The 17,895-nt window shown below is 46.7% G+C and overlaps 3 protein-coding genes across 4 annotated transcripts in view; 2 read left to right on the top strand and 1 right to left on the bottom strand.

Moving 5' to 3' along the window:
- The window catches only part of crebbpa (CREB binding lysine acetyltransferase a), a 35,058-nt gene extending 31,564 nt beyond the window's left edge, over positions 1-3,494 (top strand). The window contains exon 32 of the mRNA XM_083550255.1: positions 89-3,494. Within this exon, the coding sequence (XP_083406381.1) occupies positions 89-2,338 (2,250 nt within the window). The 3' untranslated portion in view covers positions 2,339-3,494. The remainder of the gene's footprint in view (positions 1-88) is intronic.
- Positions 3,495-4,681: 1,187 nt separating this feature from the next.
- Positions 4,682-12,568, top strand: slx4 (SLX4 structure-specific endonuclease subunit homolog). 2 transcript variants are annotated; one of them, XM_083550276.1, is made up of 14 exons: positions 4,682-5,275; positions 5,549-5,699; positions 5,816-5,996; positions 6,077-6,295; positions 6,377-6,615; positions 6,696-6,973; positions 7,057-7,243; positions 7,340-7,422; positions 7,513-7,659; positions 7,740-7,909; positions 8,117-10,092; positions 10,169-10,271; positions 11,406-11,672; positions 11,925-12,568. In XM_083550276.1, exons 1-14 carry the CDS (start codon positions 5,027-5,029, stop codon positions 12,265-12,267), a joined length of 4,593 nt encoding a protein of 1,530 aa, XP_083406402.1. In that variant the 5' UTR covers positions 4,682-5,026; the 3' UTR covers positions 12,268-12,568. The 2 variants fall into 2 exon arrangements, with proteins under 2 accessions (XP_083406402.1, XP_083406401.1); XM_083550275.1 differs by having other exon boundaries at positions 4,896-5,275; positions 5,807-5,996.
- On the bottom strand, positions 12,557-16,755 carry mcrip2 (MAPK regulated corepressor interacting protein 2). The gene is made up of 5 exons (XM_083550277.1): positions 16,323-16,755; positions 16,162-16,234; positions 15,212-15,345; positions 13,989-14,090; positions 12,557-12,888 (listed from the first exon to the last, which is right to left on the bottom strand). The coding sequence occupies exons 1-5, from the start codon at positions 16,375-16,377 to the stop codon at positions 12,818-12,820; spliced, it is 435 nt and encodes a 144-aa protein (XP_083406403.1). The 5' UTR covers positions 16,378-16,755; the 3' UTR covers positions 12,557-12,817.
- Positions 16,756-17,895: the final 1,140 nt, after the last annotated feature.

Below are 17,895 nucleotides of genomic sequence, written 5' to 3'. Positions count from 1 at the left end.
CATTGTCATCTGCAATGGGAATAATTTTCATTGTGTTTTTTAATTTATTCATTTATTAATTAATTAATTAAATTTTTTTTATAAACAGGACTTTGACTTGTGCATTAACTGCTACAACTCTAAGGGCCACGAACACCAGATGGTCAAGTGGGGTCTTGGTCTGGATGACGACAGCAACAGCCAGAGTGGCGAGGCCTCCAAGAGCCCACAGGAGAGTCGACGACTAAGCATCCAGCGCTGCATTCAGTCCCTGGTGCATGCCTGCCAGTGTCGCAATGCCAACTGCTCCCTTCCTTCCTGCCAGAAGATGAAGCGGGTAGTACAACACACCAAGGGCTGCAAGCGCAAGACCAACGGTGGCTGCCCTGTCTGCAAGCAACTTATTGCGCTTTGCTGTTATCATGCTAAGCACTGCCAGGAGAACAAGTGCCCTGTGCCCTTCTGCCTCAACATCAAGCACAAGCTGCGGCAGCAGCAGCTGCAGCACCGTCTCCAGCAAGCCCAGATGATGCGACGGCGTATGGCCACCATGCAAGGTCGGGCCGGACCCCAAAGCCTGCCGTCTCCTCCGCCGTCTGCAGCTCCAGGCACGCCCACGGCACACCAGCAGCCGCAACAACAGCAGCCAAACACACCGCAAACTCCACAGCCCCTCCTTTCCAGCCAGCCGGCCACGCCCAATGCCGGCGTCATGTCTCCCACGTATCCCACTGCTCCACGCAACGGCCAGCAAGTGTCCCAAGGTAAACCAGGTGCCCAGGCTTCACCTCTGCACCAGCAGCCATCTCCACTCCCTCAACCCCAACCGCAGCAGCATCAGCAACCGCAGCAGCAACAGACGCCGCAACAACCGCCGCAGCACCCGCCGCCTGCTGCCGTCCAAATGGCACGGAAGATCGAGTTGATGGCGCAGGCCCAACAGAGCCACCAGAACTATCGGATGGCCGTAAACGGGTTGCCCCTTAACCACCAGCAACCACCGCAGCGTATGCCAGGTGCCATGCAGCCTCCTATGCAGATGGGAGGACCGCGGGGGCAACAGGTCATGCAAGGCATGCAGCAAGGCCAGTGGGCGCAACCGGGAATGCAGGCGGGAATGCCGCAGGTAGCTCAACCACAGCAGCAGGCGCCGCAAGGCCCCCAGCAAGCCGTGCCTCAGCAGCGGCCCATGATGCCTCAGCAGCCTCCGCAGCGCATGATGGTGCCTGTGCAGGGCCAGCGGCCTCCCCAAGCACCCCAGAGACCTCCAGCCATCGCGCCGAATGCCCTGCAGGACCTTCTGCGCACGCTGAAGTCTCCCAGCTCACCACAGCAACAGCAGCAGGTGCTTAACATCCTCAAGTCTAACCCACAGCTCATGGCAGCATTCATCAAACAGAGGACGGCGAAGTATGCCAGCCAGCCGCAACAGCAACAGCAGCAACAGCAACAGCAACAACAGGGCATGCAGCCCACCATGCAAGCCATGGCCATGCAGGGTGTCCAAAGACCTGGCATGCCATCCCAGCAAAATCAGCAGCCAAACCCACAAGGTATGGCGGCTCCCGGACCAACGCAGAGTCAAATCATGAGCCCGGCGCATGCCGAGATGTACCGTCGACATCTCTTGCGCCAGCAGCATCAGCTGCAGCAGCAGCAGCAACAACAACAACAACAACAACAACAACAACAACAACAACAACAGCAGCAACAACAGCAGCAGCAGCAGCAGCAGGGCGTGATGCCACCAGCGCATGGCCAGTTCCCTCCACCCCAGGGTGCTGCATCCAGCTACTCGCAACTTCGCATGCAACACCAGCAACTAACGGCAATGCAAGGCGCAGGACCTATGAGCCAACTTCCACCAATGGCACAAATGGGGCAGCCAGGTTTGGGCATGGATGGTGCCCAGAACTTGCTCCATCAGCGCATGCTCCAACAACAGCAACAGCAGCAGGCCGTCCTCAAGCCACAGATGGGCTCTCCGGCACCACCCAACCCTATGAGCCCTCAAGGTCACCTGCTACCTGGACAGCCCATGCCAGGCAGCACGCTGGGTAGTCAGGTTCGCTCTCCCGCACCCGTGCAGTCCCCGCGACCATCATCGCAGCAGCACTCCAGCCCCTCGCCGCAGGTCCAGCCGCAGCCCTCTCCCCACTCTGCTTCGCCTCACCCTGGCCTGGGCACACCCATACCTACTGGCACCACCCTGGAGCAACAGGGGCATCTTGGCACCCCAGAGCAGAGTACCATGCTCTCGCAGCTTAACGCACCTGGTCGCGGAGGCCTACCCACCGACCTCGCCATGGTCGGAGACACCACAGGAGACACGTTGGAGAAATTTGTCGAGGGGTTGTAGCATTTTTAGCAACCCCCAAAAGTGCTCCCACCTTTTCCTATTTTTCGGCTCCTGCTTCCTTTTCGCTCACATTTTCCTCTATAAATATTTTTTTTTGTACTGATATGTAAAAAGTTCCTGAAATGTAATATGAGAAAAAAAAAGTGTCAGCAAATGCTAGGAATGTTTCCTAAAGACTGAGATTTCTTCCTTTGAGTTTGAGGGATTGAGAAAATGTGGTGTTTAAAATGATTTAAATTGCAAAGAATATATTTTTTGGTTCAGACCTTATGTGGTCGTTGTTTTGTTTTAATTTTTTTTTTCTTTCTTTTTCTCGTGGTTTTGTTTTTCAGGGTTTTTTGGGTATGGTTTCATGCCTGTTCTTTTTTAAGAAAATTTACAAAAGGTTCATTATATTATTCATACATTTTTATTTTATACCCTGTCTAACTTTAAAAGCATTTGTGTTTAAAAGACTGTAAAGTAATTTTGTCTGGGGAATGTTTTTTCTGCTCTCAACTTTCCTGATGATTGTATTCTAGTGTTGTACTTTTTTTTTTTTTTTTTTTTTTTTTTTTTTTTTTCTTTCTTTCTTTTACTCCCTTTGTTCTTTCCAGATCTACGTTTTTTGGAGGAACCCTCCTGTTTCCTCATTGTGAAGTCTTTTTGAGGAGAACTATTTGTGCTGGTAGGCATAACTTGGCATACATATACACACACACACAACCACAAACTCGACAGAAACACAGTACGACAACAAACCTGAACGGATGTGCATAACCAGACGACATCTCACTGGCCTGGACCCAGACACTCTGTCTTGCAGATGTAGAAATTTGTTGCTTTTTTTTGGTCCTAATTTTGTGATACAAATCTATAAGTATAAAGTAAGAGGGGATGGAGGCCCCTGAGCTGAGTGGGTTTGGAATGGGTGATCACTGGTTGACTGCTTTTTGGAAAACTTGAGAGTTCTGCTATCGACCCTCATTCCTCTCACACACAAACTTGAACCGGGGCTCCACTTTTCCTCTTAATGTAAATCATGCAAGTTATTAAGCAAAATACTATAAATATAAGGAAGAGAGAATGGAATCACTGTATAAACTGGTTAAAAAAAAAAACCTTATTTCTTACTTATATACCATATTGTTAAATAAACTGTGTGCAACAGATCAAATCTTCTGTTTTTATTTATATATTGTTTCCAAACTAAACACTGAGCCATGTGTAAATGTTGGATATTCTGGTACGTGTTTCAGCTAAGAAATAAAACCCTTGGATGCGTTCAGTTTTTGGAAAATGATCGACAACATGGTGCGAATTCCAATTAGTTTTGTGTGGTAGAACGTCTTCCATAGTCGGTTCTGTATCTCGCTTGGACTGCAGCAGCTATAAAGGGTCTTTCCCTCTTCTACGTACGGTAGAGTAAAAAGACAGCTTGTTCGATTCCCAACAAAGTCTAAAATTCTTTGCTCTGAACAATTAATACACGCTGGCATGATTCCATTGATAAACATCATGCGGGGGGGACCTTCACAGTTCATGTTTTTTTTTTTTTTACAAGAGCATGTTTGTTTGTTTTATACAGTGTCCCAACATAATCCCTTGTTTGGATTACAGCAGCGTATTGAAATAAATTTTTATATAATTTGGCGATTCGCTAGAACCACTGTTGAATTTGCTGTTTCAGAAAATTTAGACGATATTCCTAACCTACCAGAACTGAGAATTCACCAGCAGACGCCTATAAATCTACATAGACATTGGCAGACATTACATTGCTGTAGATTGAGATATTTCTCAATGTTCTATGTTTTATCTATTTTTTTGTGATGGGGTTTATTTAAAAAATAGGTGTTAACATGAATACAGCGGACCTTCATGGCCCTTCTCTCGACAGTCTGTGAATGCACTTCTAGCATGTATGGATGTTTTAATAGATGGAATCCAGGCAGCTTCAGCAGCAAGTAATGCATCTGAAATATTTCCTTGAGCAGTTGTACACTTTTGTTCATCTTTGAAGACCAAGGTTCATCCTGGAGGTTTGTTGACCGTTGCAGAGGATGCTATAGAAGGATCACATTAATATACTCGCACACAGCCGTGTATAGAAATGTTTGATTAATTCAGCATCAAGTTAAAGATAGAATCTGTTGGTATTAAAACGACACACGTTACGTGTACATCAAGTACAATCCGTTTCTGCTGTTTACATAAAATTGCGTTATTAATTTAAATAAATGATTTCGGGGCACTAATTGTGTTTTTAATGTATATAATATTTGCGGGCGGAGGAACAAACATTTTTGCATTTTCTGATGCGATGTGTTGCAACGTGACGTATTAATGCTGCGCCGGAACCTTGTTACCGGAAGTTTGTCGCGGCGGTTGCGCGAAAGGAGTTTGAATAGTCCGGAACTCGGAGGCTTTCAAACAGCGGAACGGTTTATTTGGATGGTATTTCGATGTAAACTGTTACTAATGTAATATTTAAAGGGACATTTCGGGTTTTGAATGGCGGCTAAATTATTTTGTATTAAAACAAACGCGTGCCAGGTCGTTAGTTTGTCATTCCGGGTTGTCGTTCATGTTGTTATTAATGAGAATTTTGTTAAGTACAATAAGAGTTTGATTTGAAGTTACATATCCAGCGGTAATGGTTCCTGAGCATAGTGATGGTATGGTGGAATTAAATGCCTGAGCGCCTTCATGGACGACTCGGACCAGGACTTCTCCTTCCTCTGCTCCAGACTCCTGAAGAGAGTTCGAAGGAAAGGTGGAGACTCGGGGGATGAGAAGAAGATCACGAAGGATGAAGGCGAGGACTCGGGAGCTCGAGTCCCAAGCAGGAGCAAAGCACCGTGTAAAAGAAAGAGACAGAAGAATAAAGAAGTTCAGGGGAAAATTACACACAACATCTATAGAGATGGACGATCAGAAGGTGGAGGGGAGCAAAAGGTATGCAGTTTCTCTCATGTTCTCATCTCTATCTCATGTGAAGATGTGTTGGCAACTGGTAGAATCCAGATTCCCATCGGTTTTGTTCTGGTTTCCTCCGTCACAAAAGCATTGCAATTGGTGCTTTTCTTTTTACTCTTGTGAAGGTGTAGGCTCCAGAATTGGCTCCAAAGTGGTTGCTGATGATGAACGTTCATCGTTGCTGCCTCTGTAGTGTCTCACACCCATGTCCACTTTGTCCCACTGACTCTAAAGGGTTTCGTCTGTTTGCAGGAGCAGAAGGTGAGCGCGAAGGAGAAGGTGCTCAGCAGAATGCAGCGGTTTAAGAGAGCGACTCCACCTCGCCTCGTGCACACCGAGGAGGAAGCAAGCGCTGAATCTGCTGCCGCACGGCCCGACGAGATACGATCGCCTCCAACACGAGGTGAGAACATCAGATCAACCCCGGGGTGCGTAACATTGAAGAGAGTTTTTGAGAGCAAGAGGTTTTTTTTTTTTGTGGAAGGTTTCACGTGATAATAAATGCTATAGATGTTTTAGGGCCTGATGAGCAACAAGGAAACGACCAGGTCATGGCTGAGCGGTTGCAGCAGGAGTTCAACCGTGAGGCCGAGAGCCCGGCGGTGGTGGATCTGGAAGACGGAGGACTGTTCTTCTGCCAGCTCTGCTACAAAGACCTGTCGGCGATGAGCCACCAGCTGCGCACTCAGCACATCAACCGGTAATAAATCTTGTCCGAAAAAAACCGTCTCGCTGGTGTGATGATTACATCATTGCACGTTTTCTTCTCTTTGGATTCAGGTGTCTTGATAAGCGTGAGAGCAGCACCTCAAGGATTCCAGCTCCTCCTCCTCGTGCAGCGTCTCGTCCACGCGTTCCCGAGTGCCCTATTTGTGGGCGGGGCTTTAAGTCGGAAAAGACCCGCTCCACACATTTGAAGCGATGCTCGGCGAGCATGGGCGTGTCTCCGGCTCAACTGCTCCAAGCCCTGCACAAGCAGGCTGCTGAATTGGAGAATGGGTAAGTCGTGAGTTCCAGCGCTGCATAAATACGTCCAGGTCGTTTGCACAAAGTCATGGTTTGGTGCTTTTGGGTTTCTAGGCAGCGGGCAGGTGGCAGCAGCGACACTTCGAAATCCAGCATGCCCGCGAGGAAGAAACCCCGGAAAAAAACTCTGCGCATGGACGAGGACACGATGGTGGCTCTGGCGCTCTCTCGCTCTCTGCTGGAGCAGGAGAAGGAACGAGAAAGAGACCGGGAGGACGAGAGACTTCTACAGGCACGGCTCTCGAGCGTGACGTCGGTCCCACCTCCTGTGGTACAGCTCAGAGCTGGAGCAGGTGACTTATTACACATATCTGGAGCACTGAATGTACTATTAAAGAGCGTCTCAGTTACGCATAACGACGTTCTTGTGCAGGTCGCACCCGAGGAAAGAGGAGGAAAGGTGCTCCTCCTCCCCTCCTGCTGGTCCAGGATCCTCAGGCTGCCCAAACCAGGATCCAGGAGCGAGTCTCCTCGTTGCTCCTTACCCCCAGACCTCCGACTCCTCCCACGCCGACCCTGATGCCGTCCGCGTTTTCCACACACACCCTCCTCTGGCTCAAGAGTGCGCTGTCCGGAGGAGGACCCGCCTCGCTGTGCGAGTTTTACACCGCAGAGCTCGGGGTTTTTATCCAGCCTTGGATCGGAGCCGAGGTCAGGCGTTCTTACACGTGTACACATGTTCTTGGTGAATAAAGACTTCTGTGGGGTTAATAATATATTTGGGGCTTCTTCAGAAAGAAAAATCTCCATCGCCTCCGGTTAATCGGGGATCTGCAGCAGCCTCGGAGGAACGGAGTCTAGCCGAGCCGGGTCCACGTTGCCGCTCTAACTCGAGTCTGGGAATGCCTGGGACACAGGCCCTGACCGACCTGGTGGATCTGGCGGAGGAGGGCATGACGCTCACTCAGGATACATACTCCGGTGAGAGTTTATATCGGCCAAGAGGTCATGAATCAGAAAATCATGCATCTTGGACAGCAATTGATCCCACATGCCCCCATTTACTCTCCTCTCCAGATATCGCTCCTGCTGCGGTCGAACCTCCTTTCAGTGGATTTGTTCCTGAACCTACAGAGATCCCTAGAGCTCCTAAAAACCCTGTATTACTTCCTCTAAAAACTCTCTAAAATATCTCACTTATGAAAATCCATACCTTTTTATTTTTTTTAACATGTGTGTGTGTGTCTCAGACAAATGTGTCCAGGCTGTGTTCTGATCTGGGTAGCATGGTGAACAACCCTCAGCTCAGTGACGTGCAGATGCAGGTGGATAACGGCGACGTCTACTGCGCTCACTCCTTTATGCTCTACACACGCTGCCCTCTGCTGGCTAACATGGTAAATTACACCCATTAAGGGGATCTGTACAACACCTTACGACAAATCACGAACCTTTAGATTTGCCACACGTGTTTCAGGTCCACGATGCAGGTTTTGGAGTGCAGGAGGAAGGCTTTTCCCGAGCTCAGAGAGTTTTGTTGAATGATGTGTGTGGAGAAGCGGTGTACGCCCTGCTGCAGTACCTCTACACTGCTGTTTGCACCCTGACACACACCCTTATACCTGATTTGCTCCAGCTAGCCAGCAGGTCAGTGTGACACCGGAGAGACTTGAAGAAACGTGTTTTTTATTTTATGCAAATCAGCGTTTGGTGTAACTGTAAAAGGACAAAGTACCAGATTTTTCATTACTTTAACACTGGAGTGCCTCAGGACTTTTTTTTTTTTGTATTCTGTATTTTAGTGTTTGTGTGTGTGTGTGTGTGTGTGTGTGTGTGTGTGTGTGTGTGTGTTAGGTTTGGTCTGTCTGAGCTGCAGCATATGTGTGAGCAGTATGCTGCAAATCCAACAGAGGATCATAGAGAGCAACAGTCGGAAGCCTCCCCTGGTCCTGAGCCTGTATCTGAGCCTCCGGCCGATATCGAGTTCCTGGAGCTCCTGCGCTCCATGTGGGAGGACGATGGGGAACGTGGGGAAGCAGACAGCGGGACGGAGGGCGAGGACAAAGAAAGGAGCAGAGACAGCGAGATTAAAGAAGACGTCGTCAACGAGGACGAGCTGAATGAGATTTACGAGTTTGCAGCAACGCAGAGGAAGATGGCAGGTGAAGCAGAGGCGAGCACTGAGAGTGGCGAGGAAGAGGATGGAGCGAATAACTACTCTGATGCAGGAAAGAAAGATGATGGAAAGCAAGGTGTCCAAATGGATGAGGCGACTGACATGCAGCAGAGCGTTGATGTTGATTTGCAGAGCAGAGGTCCAGATGCAACTTTAGACCGGAGTTACAACCGTCTGTTCTCCGAGTCTTGGGGAGAGTATATGGAGCCACACACTCAGCGTCTAGACCTTAAGAAGACGCTAACCTCGCAGCGCATATCTTCGGTCAGCGAAGTGATCGATCTGTCCGTTAGTCCCCCTGCGGAATCTGAAGAACCAGCCAGGTCGCTGTTTCCGGTGACTGGTGTGTCTCCGGGTGAGACTCCATACCAGAGCGAAACCGTTCAACCGGCTGTGCCTCGGGAGAGTTTGAATGCTGGCGGTGTCTCGTATATTACCTCAGATCGCTCGAACCTCTGCTCTAAACGTCCCAAGACTTCAGACAAACTCTCCCCTCCTACATCCCAACCTGAGCTCATCGTTCTCTCCGACTCCAGCGATGACCTGGATCACGATTTTCCTGATGAAGTTCCTTCACCTGAACACTCTCCCAGACTACCCGCGTCTTCATCGCGACTCCGCGACTCTCGCTACACTCATATAAAAGCTAAAGAAACCACTCAGGTTGGACTCTCTCCCAAAAAATCTAACGTGAGCCCCGATTTTGTGCTTTCAGAACCTTCTAGATCTGACCAACCAGGCAGCGAGAGCATGTTGGACGGCTCTGCTGAGGTTTCGTGGTTAATACCGGCGACTCCGGAACCTTCATCCCGCAACAGCTCGACGCAAACCTCTAGTGGCATGCGTCGCATTGAGCTCTTCCCCAGATCTCACTCTTCATCCTCCTCTGCCAACCCCAAAACTGCATCATGCTCAAACCCCCTCAAACCACCAAATATAGAACAACCGTCTCCAGCCTTCCAGAGTCTCATATCTTATACTAGATTGTCCTCACATGGTGACTGTGTAAATCCTTTACCTAATTCTGCTTCCAAGCCCTGCAGCAGCACTCCTCTCCACTCAGACCCTCGTCTACAGCATCTCGACTCCCTGGGATCTCCCTTACTGAGAGAAAGCGGGGTGAGAAATAAAAGAGAAGCCGAGGGCCGACTTGGATCCCTGCATTTGAGCCCATCCGAGAACTCGTCATCTCCACGCCTGAGTTCTCTGTCAGACAAAGAATCGAGCAAGTCCCTGCACCCTGGAGATCCTGGCGATCAGGAGGTGCGCAGTGAAGAAAACGCGGCGGTGGAAACGAGTGCAAACGGAGATGACGTGAGAGAGGAAGGTCTCTCGTTTGTCTTCGACGAGCCGCCCATTCCGTTCGATGACTCGTGGGGTCTGGGTGGAGCGGTTGTTGAGCAGAGGCCGTGCTTCAGCCTGAGGCTGGAGAGCAGTGAAGACCAAACCAGTCCCCCAGAGCAAAGTCCAGAGCACACCTTCTCTCCACCTGGACATGGGGCTCGACAAAAACATAGAGACCATGAAGCTCCACATGACCCGAACTTGCCTGATGCAGCGATGTGGGATAGCTGGAGCGAAGCGAACGACGACGGGAGTCAGAGACTGGGTGCAGTGGCTCTCGCCAAGAGAGTGTCTCAGTTAAGAACGCCAGGTAACGAAGACCAGTCTGTAATCATGCGTTAGTTTTGGCACCCACTGTCAAACTTATGTGGTGTTTATTTATTCAGTGGTCTGCAAGAAGAAGAAAAATCAAGCCCCACTGGTGCCCATCACCCCCATGCCAAGCTTTTCTAACATGAACACTCCTGAACTTAAGAACAGACTGAACAGGTGAGGGCTCATTTTGTATGCAAGCATAGAGCATCGATTTTAAATGCAATATGCAAACTGGAAACGTAATTCTGTATTTAAATGTACATTTTCCATCAGCATTTGTGCACAGTTTGGTGCAAAGGGAACATCTGCACCATTTCCAACAGTTGTTTTAATCAGTAAATTACATTAAAATGTATTAATTTAAATTTAATTACAATTTTCATTTAAAGATTATTTGTCCTAAATGCAGTTAGACGCACGGTTGGGACACTTGAGATCGGATTTTCATCATTTCAAAGTGCGTTCTGTGCCAAAGGTGTAGCAAAAAAGGTAATTTTAAATGTAGAAATCATCAGGAAAAAAAAGTTTGGGTTAGGGTTGCCAAATACATTCATTGCCCGTCGTCTGTATGAGATGTTTAATTTGGACAAAACGACGGGACAGTTTTCCGCTCCGGTGCTTGGGCGGCTTGTTGGGGACGCGGTGCAGCATTTTCAAAACCACATCGACTGCATTCGTCACACAGTATTAATTGAAAATGCATTTTTCAAACATCTTTAGTGCGAGTGTCTATGGATTAAAAAACGTTCAAATCACCATTTTGCTACCTTTTTGCTTACAACTTGTGCATTTTGAAATACACACTGGCTTTTGCTACGTTATGTAATTTACATATTACGATCTTTTGCACCAAGCTTTGCACATATGGTAATGTAAATTTAAATACAGGAATACGTGGCCATGTTGCACAATTGATCTTAAATAGAATTTGGCTAGCTCCATGCTCCATTTTGAACTGTAAGTGCTGCACAGAATCAGCTTTTTTTTCTACTTCCACTCCTTCACACATCTCTACCAGTCATTCGGTTTATTTTTCTTGTTCAGAGGGCGTTTTTTCATGCTGCTTATCAAGCAATGATAATACATGACCATGCAAAGTGAGAAGGTGGGGTCTCTATGCACGTCTTTTTCCAGTAAATTTATTCCTATGAAAAGAGATAATCATTGAAAAATTTATTTTTAGTGTTGTAACTTTTCCAGTTGCTTTCATTATGGTATTATGTGGCGCAGTCATTTATCTGAACATTGTCACGCTGATACGTTGTCCCATATTGCTATTACACACACATTACATTTTCTCCACCACAGCTATGGCGTGCGCCCCCTTCCTAAGAAGCAGATGGTGCTGAAGCTGAAAGAGATCCACCAGTACACCCACCAGCTGATGAGCTCCGGCTCCGAGGAGGAGACTTCACCCCGAAACCGGCCCAAAGCAGCTCCTGCCAACTTCAAACACCCCACAGCGCCCCCTCTTGTCTCACCTAAGAAATTGCAGTTTGGAGAGGGTGAGGAGGAGCAGGACGACTTACCTGCGTCTCAGGACTCCAACACATCCTCCACGGCCGAGTCAGAAAGGTAGAACACACACACTTATTACTGGCTACTGTTTTTACATATTATATATCCCACAACGTATTTGTGTATAATTTATAAAAAAAATTTAACTCACTCTTCGCTTTCTGTAATCTATTTATCTAGCTACCTCTACTGCTCAATACACCGACCCTGCATCCTGATAGAAACGTACCCTTAAATATGTTTGAGTATTTAAACGCTGACATTGTTTTCCTGCTTTGGTGTGTGTTACTGCGTGTCCGTCTCCTCCAGATCCAACCCGGAGCTGTGCGACTCCGACGATGACGGATCGGACAGTGAGGGGGTCACGGCGTCTCAGGCAGCTGTCCGTGAGAAGGACAATCTCCAAGCCGTGCGCTCCTACATCCTGTCCGACCCGTCGCTGTACGGTCGTGTGCTGCAGTACCAACCGCTCTCTCTGTGCGAGCTGAAGGCGGGGCTCCGGTCAGCGGGAATCAGGCTGGGCACGGCCAAGCTGTTGGACTTCCTGGACTCCCAGTGCATCACTTTCACAACGGCAAAGCAAGGTCTTCGAGCGCCTTCGCGCAGGCGAGGAGCAGGTAGGGGGAGGAAAAGACTAGCTAAGGCAGTATGAAAAGTATTATAGGAGAGCCCTCTGGACGAGCTGCATGAGAGGGACAAATAAACAACCTTCTAGGTAAGCTGCACAAGAGGGACTGCTGTATAAGGTGCTTCATGAGAGTTCTCAGGGTTTTTATTCATGTGTTGCGTTATGTTCCATTATGTGTTACGTTCCAAAAACGATATTTAAGAAATTAAAAGAAAAATGTCTAAACGTTCTTCACCCCCAGAGGTTTGTTAAAAAAAAATTTTTAAAGGCTTTAATCGCTTTTTGATCTGAAATAAAAATCACAACACCGTGGTTTGAAATACAATTTACTTTATTTTTTTTAATGCAAAGACCAGCCAAAAAAAAAAAACCACACACACACATTCCAGTCTATTGTGCACTTGTGTGTGTATGTCTGTGTTTGTAGTGCAGTCTGGCTTCTTGAACTCTAAACACACCCCCTGGGCTCACCTAGAGTATCAGCCTGGACCCCCCCCGCCCGAAACCCCCACACCACCCAAAACCACACACATCCATCCACCATGACGCAGACCAGCTCCATGTTCTACACCTGTCACGACGGGTTGGCGATGGTGGCCAGGAAGCGTTGCGCCCACCACTCCTCCAGATCGATAGGCACAAAGTCTGAAAAAAAAAATAGAGCGACAAGGAGGGAAAATCAGGTCACCATCCAAGAAACACGTTTAACTCCAAGTAAAAGTTTACACTATAATCAGTTTGGTAGGAAAAGACAGTGTAAAGTGCAACCCGGATTCGGTTAATTTATAACCCTCATTATAACCCGCATTCTAACTCCTGTTTTGAAGTCGTGGTAAATCCGTTTGATTACACGGGTGCCGACGTTTTAGCATTTACGATTATTTTTCGCTTTTATAACCCTTCAGGGTGGCGATTACGAGAGTCACTTCGGAACTGTGTGAAATTTGCTTTGGTTGTTTCAATTTCTGAATAATTTTTTTTTGTAATCTTTGGACTTTGACCTGTGAACTCTTGGCCTCTGGACAGTAAAGGTGCAGGGCAGGACGGGTGCTGCTTTTGTGCCTCAGTTCAGCGGGTTTGTGGTCAGATCAATTTTTCCCCTCTCTCAGCCTGGGTTACGGTTTATACCTCTGGGGTCTGATGTGATTAAAACATTTACTCTGAGAATAGAAATAATTTTTTTTTTTAAGTTGTAGTAATATACGAAAGCATGTCGGTTGAGGACGCAGACTTGCGAGCTTAAAACATATCCAGCTCTGTGTCTGTAATATTTATACTGTGGTTAAATGGTGTGCCGGGATTCGTGTTTATCTGTCAATGATACGTGAATTTTTGCCCGTACATTGCGAAGGCAGGAGAACACCACACCGAGGAAGTGTTTCAATGTGTTTAGAAAGTAGCAGTGTATCTGACGTCTATTCGCTGATCTCAGGGCTGTTTGTTATTTGATGTATCGCAGGACCGGACAATCAAAGTAACAAAAAATGGATAAAAAAAAATGAACTGTTTTGGATTAAAACAATCACGGACCTTGACACACACTGCATCTGTGTATTAGGGTATAATAATAAAAGCATCGTCATTACTGCGCACCTCAACATCCTTTATGTGTAATAAATAGACATTCGGTGTCACCCAGATGAGGACGGGTTCCCCTCTTGAGTCTGGTTTCTCTCGAGGTTTCTTCCTCGTCACATCTGCCACCGGCTCGCTCATTTTGTAGTGTGTGTGTGTAACTGACTCACTCTTCATGCTGGGGCTGGGATTCCTCTCGGCGTACTGCACTGGGCCGTTCCCGTTCTCTGGCTGAGCTCCTTCACAGAGTTTCTGTTCCACCTCCTGCCATGCTACACACACACACACACACACACACACACACGATTTCCAGTTTTGTCTATTTCTACATTAGAACAACTAAAACTTTCATAAAACCATCAGCAACAGCTCGAGTTACTGTTACTACCCTAAAGTCAATTATTTTCCCGTTTTATTTGCACAGCGCTCGTTTGTCAACATTGTCCATTTTCTATTTATTACTTATACCCGTGGTACAGGTTAAAGTTTCCCCCCAAACCTGTAAATACTTTTCCTTTGTGAACTCCAAATTAAACACAAATTTTTTTACCATATTTTAGTTTCTGTTGAAACGGAGCATCCGCCATCCAACTAGCCATGATGGCGTCGTTGCTATAGAAACGACAACACAATTGAAAGCATGATACACACAAAATTGTGTGTACATCTGACCTGTGCTTTTTGAATGACCCATTCTAGTCGTAATATTCTCCACTCTTCTGGGGAGATGGTCCACTAGATTTTGTGAGCAGGTTCGGGTCTCCAAGTTCACAAGAATTTTTTGGTCCTATACTGTTATATTGTGTCTCTCCAACTTTGTGTTAAAAATTTGGAGTCAATCACATGACTGGGAAATTTAGGCAAGGACTTAAAGCCACATCACCATGTATATACAACTACAATCACTGTTTTAACGAACTTGTGCAGACATATGGAGTTACTTAGTAAATCAGAAATCTTGAGGTGAGTGCTTGAGGATTTAGACGTGGACTTTAGACGCGCTGAACTTTAAACTCTTCCCTCTGTTTTGTTAACTTTAATTGCTGAAAAGTAAATTAAAGACGCTGTGGCTGTTCAAGCAGCAGGTGTTTATTAACCTAAAAAGCCAGGGACGATACGGGCGGTGCTCAGACTGGTTTTGCAGCCGATTGCTGCAGCTGATTGCATCAGCCCGTTTGCTGGGTCCGCTTTGGAGAAAGGAGGAATCGCTTTCCAGTAAACAGACCCTGACCTAACTTCTACATCAACCGCACGGCCTTCACTCCTCCAGCGTGAAAGAAAAAACCCCAAAATAAAACCACTGACGTTTCCGCTGACATCCATCCGTCACCGGTGTCAGGGTCAGGCCTGGGTTTTTGGCCTCATTCCCGAATAAAGAGACTTTGCACCTCACCTTTGTAGACGAATCGCACGTTCTCCTCGTGTGCCGGCGTGAAGCCTTCAGCCGTGTCCTCCTCCTTTGGCGACGTGGATCTGAGAAAGCGCTTTGTGTTCAGACGCTGGAATACGATTTTCGGGGCGGGCGAGCTGCAAGACACCACCATTTGTTTAATGATCAACAAATAAATATCCTCAACTTCTTGGACTTTGTTCTTTTTTTTTTTTAGCTTAAGTAAAAAAAAAATATATATAGCTAAATCCAAACTTCATAAACCAAAGTGTAATACACACCACCACTGCTTATGATATTCAGTTCCACCTATTCATGAACACATGGGCGTACTCTTTATCCCTTTGTGGTTACATCCACACCACCAGTTCATACTATTGCTTGTGTTAATGTGATCATAAGACACTACACAGATACAGTTTGAGTTGGGACACACGTGTACTCGTGTTCTTGTGGAAATTGAAGTCTAATCGTTGCTCAAAGGCGTAAAAAAGAGAGAAAATGTACATACGTTCATATATATATAAAAATATACTCTCCAGGGTGCTGTAAATCACGAGGGGCGGAGCTTTAGGAATAAAGGGGAGTGAGTTAGAAAGTAGATACAATTTAAATATTTTAATGTATAAAGCCACGCCCCTCATGATTTACAGCACCACGATAACTTACTAGAGCTTCATCTAAACACAAGAACATGCAGTCAAATACTTTCTACCTCAATGATATTTGATCAAGATAAAAATTACAAAAGTAAAGCGAATGCAGCAGGTTTTTATCGCTCTATAAACACAAGAAAGTCCCGAGACACAAACACGCACGTGCTCGAGACACCGAAGGTCATGGACCGGTTTCCACGGGCACGCGACACACGGCGAAGCGCGTGCACGCGGTAATATTCCCCAAAAAGCTGTCCCACGTGCGTGAGCGAGTGCGCGTGGAAGTTTGTAACTCACTTGGACTCCAGCCAGTGGCTGCGTTTGTGCTTCAGGTCGGTGGTTTTGCTGTCGATCTGCTGCTGCGTGGGACCTGAAAGAGCAACAACACAAACACGTCAACAAACAGCGTGACCCGAAAAGCAGCGCGTGTAAAAAAAGTGCACGCGGAGGTGTAGCACCTGTTCTGCGTTGTGTAACGAGTTTGCTCGGGCCTCGGGTGATTGTGTACATCATGCGAGAGCACGAGATCCTGGAGAGCACCGTCTCGTACACACACACAAACACATGCACGCGCTTACACACACCGCACCGCTTCCCACGAGGTCTGACTCGAGAGCGATAAGGTTCGGTTCGGTTTCAGTAAAATCCCAGGATCAGATGAAAGCAGCGTGGTCCGTGCGCAGGTTACGCGACTCAAGGTGAGAAAGACGGAGGCTGGTCTGCTCGGTGTCCTTGATGGCCGGTGTTAGAGGTCTCCTGTGTGGTCTCGGGTGAACTTCCCTCTCGCAGCAAGGACACTGTTCTGAGGGAAGTGACACTACACTATGAAGGAGATCTTACACACACACACACACACACACACACAACAGAGAGAAGGTCACCTGCGCCTCCTTGTCGTTACGTCAGCACACGCCCCCTCTGTAGGGAGGAGTTGAGACACACACACGCGCCGCGTCCAAACTATTCTGAGACTCCGGAGATCAAAAAAAGATCTGCTGGAAAAAAATGTCTAAGGTTTGGAGTGTCTCGTGCACAACTGACATTAAATGGAGTGAAGTAATTTGAGATTAATCCTTCAAGGCACAAGATTAGTGTTGCCAGTGTGGGAGTTTTTCAACCTTTAGAACCAGATATGTATAAACCGATTTAAAATACATGCATGATTCAGTCTGATGTGACTGAAGAGAAAATGTCAGAGAAATGAAATCGCTTGTACGAAAATCAATATGAGGATTTTATATATATTGTCACACATATTTGCATGGGTATACCTAAACACGTCAAAATGCTCACTCAATAAACACGTTTTATCTCCACAAAAAGGACAGAAGTACTGTTTTCCTGATGTTGCTTGAAATGTGTGAGTTAAAGACAAGATTATACAATTGTGGAGAAATAATTAAATCGTATTAATCTGGCAACCCAACACTAGGCGCGTGGGTCAGTAGGTGAAAGGTTTTGTTGCGCTATTAAGTAATAGGGATTACGTCTGCGCAAATCCTGCGCAGAAATGTGAGCATGCGTAAATCATGCGAGAAATAGTTCGATTATATCAATCTGGCAACCAAGTCAAAGTTTTTGACGCGCTAATAAAAGGGATTACATCTGCGCAAATCTTGCGCAGAAGTCTGCTCAAAACATGCACATGCGCAGAAGTGTGTGTAGATCGTGCGCATGCGCAGAAGACTGCATGGCTCCTGAATCATGCGCATTTTGTTTTAATTCAACTTTTAATAATAAACCCTTAAAATACGATCTTTACAAATATAACAATAATAATAATTAAAAACAACAACTGATGCCAGTATATTTTCTGTCCCCGACATATATTAATGTACAGATTTCCGCGCCTGGTCAGGGAGATTGAAAAAGTCTCTGTGCGCCATCTGGTGGCAACACAAATTAATCACAACCTCCACCCCCGTTATTAATTTATTATTATTATTTGCTAGTCAATAAAACGTAATCAAACAGAAACCTTAAGATATTCGGACCTAGGAAAAAAGCAAAGCCAAATTAATAATTTTGACA

Source organism: Silurus aristotelis (assembly GCF_946808225.1).
Source record: "Silurus aristotelis genome assembly, chromosome: 9".
Lineage (NCBI taxonomy): Eukaryota > Metazoa > Chordata > Actinopteri > Siluriformes > Siluridae > Silurus > Silurus aristotelis.
The sequence above is the reverse complement of the archived record's forward strand: the minus strand, read 5'-3'. Positions and strand labels throughout refer to the sequence as shown.

What these genes read in the sequence shown, in the direction of transcription:
- slx4 (XM_083550275.1), top strand. Translation starts at nt 5,027, where the DNA reads ATGGACGACTCGGACCAGGACTTCTCCTTCCTCTGCTCCAGACTCCTG. An exon ending in GTCTCAGTTAAGAACGCCAG is followed by an intron (nt 10,093 to 10,168) that starts GTAACGAAGACC and finishes TTATTTATTCAG; the next exon opens with TGGTCTGCAAGAAGAAGAAA. An exon ending in CTTAAGAACAGACTGAACAG is followed by an intron (nt 10,272 to 11,405) that starts GTGAGGGCTCAT and finishes TCTCCACCACAG; the next exon opens with CTATGGCGTGCGCCCCCTTC.
- mcrip2 (XM_083550277.1), bottom strand. Translation starts at nt 16,377, where the DNA reads ATGATGTACACAATCACCCGAGGCCCGAGCAAACTCGTTACACAACGC. An exon ending in CGTTACACAACGCAGAACAG is followed by an intron (nt 16,235 to 16,322) that starts GTGCTACACCTC and finishes TTGCTCTTTCAG; the next exon opens with GTCCCACGCAGCAGCAGATC. An exon ending in TCCCAGCCCCAGCATGAAGA is followed by an intron (nt 12,889 to 13,988) that starts GTGAGTCAGTTA and finishes TTTTTTTTTCAG; the next exon opens with ACTTTGTGCCTATCGATCTG.